The sequence below is a fragment of the Diceros bicornis genome, chromosome 24, assembly GCF_020826845.1.
Source record: "Diceros bicornis minor isolate mBicDic1 chromosome 24, mDicBic1.mat.cur, whole genome shotgun sequence".
Taxonomy (NCBI): domain Eukaryota; kingdom Metazoa; phylum Chordata; class Mammalia; order Perissodactyla; family Rhinocerotidae; genus Diceros; species Diceros bicornis.
The window spans coordinates 39,639,071-39,647,006 of NC_080763.1; the positions used below are offsets into that span (position 1 = coordinate 39,639,071).

The following is a 7,936-nucleotide window of genomic DNA, read 5'->3' on the forward strand; positions in this document are numbered from 1 at the left end:
GGCCTCACCTTCATGAGTGGGATGGGGAGGGAGGTCAAGACACACAGTCTGGACAATGGGTGCTCTGGGGTGGCGTTGCAGGGCTGTCTGCTGGGCCTCGGCAGGGAGGGAGGCCGGCCTGTCCATCTTCCAAATCCAGGTGAGACCCAAGTGCCCCTCCCGGGGGGGCGGGGACTTGTAGTCAGGGCAGAGGCTTTACCTTCGGCTCCAAGCAAGGTCTTCAGAGGCTCTAATGAATATCTGCCATTGGAGGCATTATTTGGGGACTGTGTGCATTTTGTAGGGAGAGAGTTCACAGGTTTTATCAGATTCTCAAAGGCATCAAGAAGGGAGGAAGAAAACGAGTCAAGAATTGAGTTAATAAAACCCTAAGGGGTCTGTTCCTATGGCTGGGCGGCAGCCGTGCTTCACCGCCCTGACCAGGAACCAGTGAGGACACAGGTGAGGTGGTGGACTTTGCACATGTCCATTGCGCTAGACTCTCTCGTTTGGTTCTCATTGGAACTGGAATCCCATCAGGCTGCTGACAGCTCCTCAGACAGGGTGTGCAGGCGGGTAGGGTCTGTGACGGGGTCACTGTCATGTTGAACCCCTTCAGTGTCTCTCCAAAACCCTCAAGATAAACTCCAAAGTCCCTTCCCCAACACGCCTGCTATGGCCTGAATGTTCATGTGCCCCCAAAATCCACAGGTTGAAATCCTAACCCCCACGGTGATGGTCTTAGGAGGTGGGGGCTTTGGTAGGTGCTTGGATCATGAGGGCGGAGCCTCATGAATGGGACTAGTGCCCATAAAACAGAACCCAGGGAGCTCTCTTGCCCCTGCTGTCATGTGAGGACACAGGGAAATAGGAAGGGGATTCTCCCCAGACACCTAAACTGCCGGTGCCTTGATCTTGGACTTCCCAGCCTCCAGAAGTGAGAGAAATAAATTTCTGTTGTGTATAAGCCACCCCGTCTATGGTATTTTTGTTACAGCAGCTGGAACGGACTCAGACATTATTGTTACGTGCCTTCCTCTGGGCCCCCACAGAGCCCTGGCTGGCTCTGGCATGGCATTATCAGAGGGCAGTGTCCATGGCTGCCTGCTGTTGGTCCATCCTCCCAGGAGAACAAGAGCTCCTCCTGGGAAAAGGCCAAGTCACGTCCCCTCTGGTCCCTCGCACCCAGCCCCGTGGCTGACCCACTGACCTGCTCAAAGAGTGTGTGGAGGAAGTGAGTCACCATGGAAGCAGATTTTCTGATGCTCTGGGATGGAACCCGGCCTCATGAGAAGTTTCTACACACCTTGTTCTGGGAGAAGGACATTTAGGGACCAGGCGCTGAAGCAGAAAGTCAGAGCCCCTGACAGATGTTCCTGCTGACTGTGGGGGGAAAAGCCAGGGCCAGGGCGGTGGCCTTGGACTCTGGGATGGGGCAGTGACAGCGCGGGGCCTGTGCTTTCCGAGCCTGAGCCAGGCCCTTAGGACATAGCCATTGGACGCATAGAGGCCGGGGGTGGGGCAAGTGTGCCCATGAGGCTCAGCTCTGAGGCAAGTGGTCCCAACAGGATGCCCTCCATCCCCAAGTCCCGATTCTGCACAGGAACTGAGCCAGCACCCACCCTGAGGTCATTTAGGTCAACTCCCCACTTGGAGAGGGGTAGACGCAGACCCAGAGAGGAGGTGACCTGCCGGGGGTCACATGCAGAGTCAGAATGGGGCAGGGGCAGCTTCCCATCTTGATATTTAGGCTCCATCCAGCTCATCACACCCCAACACCATGGCGCTCATGGTGGGGAAAGAGAAGTGAGCCTCCCACCCCGACTGCCAGCGAGCAAGAAGAGGGGATCCGGGAGGGGTTGCAACAACTCATTTTTATTCCTTATTTTCATCTGGGGGTGCAGCGTTTGGCACACTGTCACCCCAGGACGGGTCCCTCCCTGCATGGGGCTGGCCCCACCCTGTCCTCTTCTCTGCAGGGGGAGCAACAGGGAGCTATTACAGCACCACGGTGGCGAGGGCAGACCCAACGGAGCCCACGATGACTTTGGACGACAGGGAGAGTCCAGCTGCTCCTAGAAGAGAAGCAGAGGGGAGCAGAGTGGGACGGGCAGGCTGGGACAGCTCTGTGGACAGTGCCGTGGTGTCAGACTCCAGGGCCCCTCAGGAGGGCCTGAGGCCCACAGTGCCCACCCAGCACCCTCCTCTGTCTTCCAAACCCCCAGGATCTCTGCTTTGGGAGGGCTGCTGCAGGCAGCTACCTGGGGCATGAACCCGGGTGGTGAAACCGAGAGCTGGAAGCTGCGTTCCTCTTCAGGGGAGGAGGCTGAGGCCCAGGTGGGGCGGAGATGCCCCAAGGAACCCTGCCACTCTGCTTTGAGCAGAGGCAGCCTCAACCCAGCACACCCCAGGCCAGACTCCTTCCCTCCTCCTCCATCTCCCTCAGAGAAACCCAGAGAGGGAACATGGAGGAGGGACCAAGGCTGAGAGACGGAAGGTCACAGGGCTAAGATCTGGGCCGGATCCTCTGAGGCTCTAGTCCTTCTCCTCGCCCTGCACAGCAAGGCCGGTGGGGACACTTACCCACCGACTGCAGAGTAGCCACCAGGCTGCCGGCTGCAACTCCGCCCCCGTTGGCGATGGCGGCTGCGGACATCATCTTGGCTGCTATGGAGCCAGCGGCGATTCCTGCCCCGGTGAAGCCTATGGCGCCCAGTGCCACGGGTACAGCCCCCACGGTCACAGCTGTGGGAGGAGAGGAGCTGGGTTGAGGGGAGGGCTGGGGGAATGGATACCCACTCCCCAAACACTCGTCAAGCTCGGGGACTTCAGGTCTGGAGAAGGGGGTGACCTCTGAGCCTGGGAGACACGGGCATGGCCAGCATCCTGAGTTGAGGGGACCTCCACTAGGCGGGGAAGGCAGGGGGAGGGACTTGCAGGGTCATGGGGGACTGGACTCTGAGCCGGGCTCTGATCTGCAGCGAGACCTTTCTTGGGAAAGTCATTTGTCCTCTGGGCCTCAGTTTCTGCCTCAGGAAGATGCTGGAACTAGGGAGTGGTTTGCAAGCTTCTTGTCTTTACTGAGGAAGTTTTTAATACAAGCAAATCTTACCCAGGGGCCTGGCATGAGCTTGAACCCCCAACCTAGAGCACTATGGCACCACCACAGAGCCATCAGAAGCTGCTAGACAATGGGTCACGAGCCAATGGCTTCCCTTTAATGCATCTCCTATGATCAAACTCTGTGCGCATCTCATCCTGTGTAACCTTGATGACGTCCCTGAGTGGGCAATATTGTCCCCTTATTTGTGGGAGGGAACAAGAGCTCAAGACACGCCCCAGGTCACACAGTGAATGCTTTGCCAAGAGGAGGCTGGCCCCGCTGGGCTGCCTCACAGGAGTTTCCATGACACTCCTGGGGTCAAGCTGCCTGTTTCTTGTTTCCAATTCCTTGCTTCCTGCTCATCTCCATCATTTCAGCTCCTCCCCTGCCATCCGTGTGAGGCCGGGGGCAAACCTGGGCACGGACAAGGCCAGTTGCTGCTCAAGTCCCTGGGTCCGGGGACAGATGGGGACTTGAGCCCTTCCCTGCGGGGACTCACCTCCTCCAATCACAGCTGCAGCAGTCTTGGCTAGAAACCAAAAGAACGTTCTGTGAAAAAGTGGATCCACACTGGTCTCCCTCCTCCTCCTTAGCCCATGGCTCACCTCTCAGGAGGGGGTGCCCCAGGTTGGGGACACAGGAAGGAATGACCCCTGCCCGACCCCGCCCTGCTTCACTCAGAGCGCTGGGATGTCCGGAGAAGGCGGATCCCCAGCCCTGATCCGGGTGAGGATTGCTGGGGAGTCTGATTCCAGAGGCAAACGCCCTGTCCCGAGTGGGTTTGCATGCCTTGGCCCAGAACTCTCTGGAGACGGGGTGGGAGGTCCTTGTCCCAGAAAACTCAGTCCTCAGATAGAGTTTCTGTTTCGTCTGCTCTGCCTGCTGATTGCCTGGGAGGTCGGGGGTTGTTTATGGGGAGATATCAGAAGTTGTCTTTTCTTCCTCTCGGCCTTCCCAGCCAGGTTTGTTAAAACAAAAACAAACAAAACCCTACAGACGTGGCAAGGAACTCACACCCTGCATTGTCCCTTCTCAGGGAAGGTGGGACTCTTGGAGAAGTCATTTAGGGCCTGGTGGTTTGATTGGGGAAGGAGAGGAGAAGGGGAATGAGCATTACACTCTCTGAGCCAGGATGTGGATCTGCAGTCGAGTCAGTGTTTTATTAGTGGGGTTTCTGTGACTTTCTCCTACAGTCCAGAAAAGCTCCTCAGACAGCACTAAATCCTCATGTGGAGGGATGTCCTGCATTTTGCACCACCGGGCTGAAGTCAGGGCAAGCACTGTGGAATACTCGAATGCTCCTGATTCTTCAAGGCCCCACCTGTGGCCCCCTCCTCCAGGAAGCTGCCCCAGATCCTCCCAATCAGAACTCATCCTTGCTCCCTGGGGCTGGAACCACGCACAGCACTGGACCATATTTTGGTGTGTATGGGCCCGGCTTCCTACACTCTGGGCCCCCGGGGGGGAAGGCAGAGGTCCTGGGCTGCTGCAGCCACAGGGGCCAGGACTGCAATCTTTGGGGCCAGTGGGGGCCGAGAGTTCCAAAGATGGCACTCTGTACAGGGGTGTGCTCAGCCAGCCCCCCAGGGAGAGAGCCTTGGGGTGACAGTGGAGAAAGTCAAGAGAGAGAGATGTGAAAGCCAAACCCTGAGTGGCCAGAGGGGCCCCCTGGGTGGGGTGTGGAGCCAGAGACTCAAGAATCAAGAGCCCAGGTAGGAGGGACTTGTGCTTAACGCCATCGTTTGGCAGGAGGGGCGATGCCAGGCTGGCGGGCAGCTTGGCCCCCCGGGGCCCCGACACGCAGAAGGCCCCGGGAAGTGGGTGCTGTGTGTCTGCCGGCCTGCCTGCCGGGCCCCCCGGTGTCATCATGGGGAGTGTGGCCTGGCCCTTCTGGCTGCTCAGAACCTGTCCTGCCCTGCCCTGAGGCCTCCTCCCAGGCCAGGGCCTCTGCATGTCCCTTCTCCTTCTGCTCCCAGGCTCCACTAGGGGGCAGCAGCCCCATGACCATGGTTCCTCATTCATAAATAAGGGACCTGGTGCTCTTCCTCTGGTCTTGTTATGAGAACTAAATGAATTGATGAATGTCCAGTGTTAAGCAGAGAGACAAGGACATCACAGCGTTTGATCAAATCCAGCTGTTCTCATCATTGTCAGGTTATCAGTTGCTTCTCATCAGCTGAGGCTCCTACTTCTGACACACAGGAAGGACTGCTGGCTGTGGCCCAGGCACTAACTTTCTTGTCACACTTCCACGCACTGAGGGGGCCCAAGGAGGGCTGTGTGTCCCCAGGGTCAGTTACCTGCGAGTGGGGACACAGTCAGGGCCGTGACAGAGGATCCTAGCAGGTAGGAGCCATTCAGTGTCCCCAGCCAGGACCCCAGCGCAGATGCGGCCGGGCCCAGGGCAGCCTTGGATGACAGGGTGAGCCCAGAGGAAGAACAGAGGCTGAGTGCACAGGGGTCAGAGGTCAGAGGTCGGGCAGTGGTCAAGGCCACGTCTCCCTTTCCATGCTATGCTGTTGGTGCCGGCAGAGGTGGGAGTCTCCTGGGAGTCCACCCCAGGAGAGAGAGAGGTACATGGCGGTGATGCTCACGGGAGCACTTTGCAGCAGTTGGAAACAAGGATCAGACGCTCACCTGGCAACACTGAGGGATCTCAAAAATATAGTTCCCCAGTGAAAAAAGCAGTGGAAGGAGACAGGCAACCTACTATTCCCTGTGCAAATTCAACACACGCAGACAAAATAAAACACCTATTTTGCAGAAATGCATATGAAAAACAGGCATTAAACATATTAGAAAGGTAGACTTTGAGGGAGGGGGAAACTGGGGGCAAAGGGAAGATAAATAGCGAGGATAAATAAACATGACGAATGAAGAAAACGGGCCTGAACTGAGGAGTTGTGTTGGAATCAACGCTCTGGATCTGAGATCCAACAGGACACACTGCCAGGAAAGTCTGGGTGGATGCAGAGGTAAAAACCTCCCGGAGGGGAATTCTGGTGGTGAATCAGGGAAATGGAAGCCAGAAAGGGGGACTCAGTCAGAGAGAGGTCCCCTCAGTCCAGGCGGGAGGGGCCCGGACCCCTGAGAGAGAAAGCCAGGGCAGACCCCACCCCCAGGGGGAGCTCAGGGCCAGGGGGAGCGCTGCAGGTGATGTCACCCTCTCCCCTCCCACAGGCCCCTGGGCAGGACCCTGTGCCCTCCCCAGCCTCCTCCTCACCCCCACCAGCCCCTCCCAGGAACTCTCACCCACTGATGGAAGTCCAGCCAGGACACTGCCACAGGCCGCCCCGCCCGCTGTGGCCAGGCTCGCTGCTGACACTATCCTGGAGGCCAGGGAAGAGGCTAAGATGCCCGCCTGGGCTAATTCCATGGCGCAGAAGGTCACGGGCACCCACTGGAGCCAGATCTGTGAAAGGGTGGAGCTTTGATGGGGGGGCTGGGGCCCCAGAACTGGGAGGCGCCCACCTCCTTGAAAATCTCAGGGGGCTGCAGGGGCATAGAGAGGCTGCTCTGAGCTTGTGGGGCAGCAGGCCTGGACAGAGTCTGGGGTGCGGATGTCGGGGTTATGAAAGTTCTTGTATAAGGAGCGGGTAGGGGGGTGGATTTTATTTCCCCAAGTGGGCTGCTTCCTTCCTCCGGAAAATGCCAGTGCCAACTTCTTAAATGTTTCTGGAGCTCCATTAAATCTCCACAGAGCAATTTATTTTATTCTTTTTGTGAGGAAGATGAGCCCTGAGCTAACATCCATGCCAATCCTCCTCTTTTTGCCGAGGAAGACTGGCCCTGGGCTAACATCCGTGCCCATCTTCCTCCACTTTACGTGGGACGCTGCCACAGCATGGCCTGACAAGCGGTGTCTCGGTGTGCGCCCGGGATCCGAACCCGGGCGGCCAGCAGCGGAGCGTGTGCACTTAACTGCTAAGCCACGGGGTCAGCACCCCCACAGAGCCATTTAAACGGCACCAAAATTAGGAATTCAGAACCAATTGTGTTTTAAGGCATATAGTGGTGGGGTTGCTCTGGGTTCTGTTCTTATGCAGTCTCCTCACTAACAACAAGAAAGACGAGACTACTATCCCCATTTTATAGATGAGGAAACACCGGCACAGACAAGCTAAGTGATTCACCCAGCGTCGCGAGGCTTCGAGTGGCGAAGCCAGACCCGATGGAGGTCCAGCGGCCTCCAGAGCACGGGCTCAGCATGGCTCTGATTGGCTTCCTTCTAGGGCTTGTCTCTTTCCCAGCCTGTCTCACGCCCCCTGGGGCGAGGACAAGGCTCCTTGTCCCCAGAGTCCCAGAGCCCAGGGCGGGTGGGGGCTCGAGTCCCTTCCCTCCTGAGACCCACCCTCTCTGAGGCAGCCACCCTGAGGAGAAACCAAAGAACGTTCTGCAAGTGGATCCACAGGGGACTCTCCTGCCCTCGCTGAGCCCACCGCCCACCTGAGGCTGGGGGCCGCAGACAGGAGCAACCCCTACCCCTTCCCTCCCTGTCTTACCCAGAGAAGCGGAGTTTCTGAAAATGTGGAACCCACCCTGTGGTCTTGGCTTTGGACGTGATGCTGCAGAACCTGACTCTGGACGCTTAGAGCAGGTCCACCCCGAATGAAGCGCAGCCCGGAGAGTCGCAGGTGCCGAATGGGATAGGTTTCGTTTTACAGGAAAACGAAACTGCAGACATTTGCTCCTCCTTTTCCCAGTCAGGGTGGAGCGACTTGGCCAGTGTGTCTACCACTGTCAGTTACTATAAGATGCTTTGTCATTTACATTGGGGATGGGGTGCGCTCTCTGCATAATAAAGTTCATAAGAAATATGATCCCGGTTATGTAATAAAAGGATAAATATTAATT

The 7,936-nt window shown here is 57.4% G+C and overlaps 1 protein-coding gene across 1 annotated transcript; it reads right to left on the reverse strand.

The window, feature by feature from the left end:
* Positions 1–1,839: 1,839 nt before the first annotated feature.
* On the reverse strand, positions 1,840–7,708 carry LOC131421278 (interferon alpha-inducible protein 27, mitochondrial-like). Its single transcript, XM_058567952.1, has 6 exons — positions 7,621–7,708; positions 6,329–6,494; positions 5,383–5,511; positions 3,582–3,611; positions 2,563–2,724; positions 1,840–2,054 (listed from the first exon to the last, which is right to left on the reverse strand). The coding sequence occupies exons 2-6, from the start codon at positions 6,456–6,458 to the stop codon at positions 1,978–1,980; spliced, it is 528 nt and encodes a 175-aa protein (XP_058423935.1). The 5' UTR covers positions 6,459–6,494; positions 7,621–7,708; the 3' UTR covers positions 1,840–1,977.
* Between the last annotated feature and the right edge of the window lie 228 nt (positions 7,709–7,936).

Bases quoted from the DNA above. Each gene is read 5' to 3' on its own strand.
- LOC131421278 (XM_058567952.1), bottom strand. From the start codon at position 6,458: ATGGAATTAGCCCAGGCGGGCATCTTAGCCTCTTCCCTGGCCTCCAGG. The intron at 5,512-6,328 runs GTTCCTGGGAGG...GTTCTTCCTCTG, and splicing joins ACTTCCATCAGTGGGTGAGA to GGCTCACCCTGTCATCCAAG. The intron at 2,725-3,581 runs GTGAGTCCCCGC...CTCCTCCCACAG, and splicing joins TGCAGCTGTGATTGGAGGAG to CTGTGACCGTGGGGGCTGTA.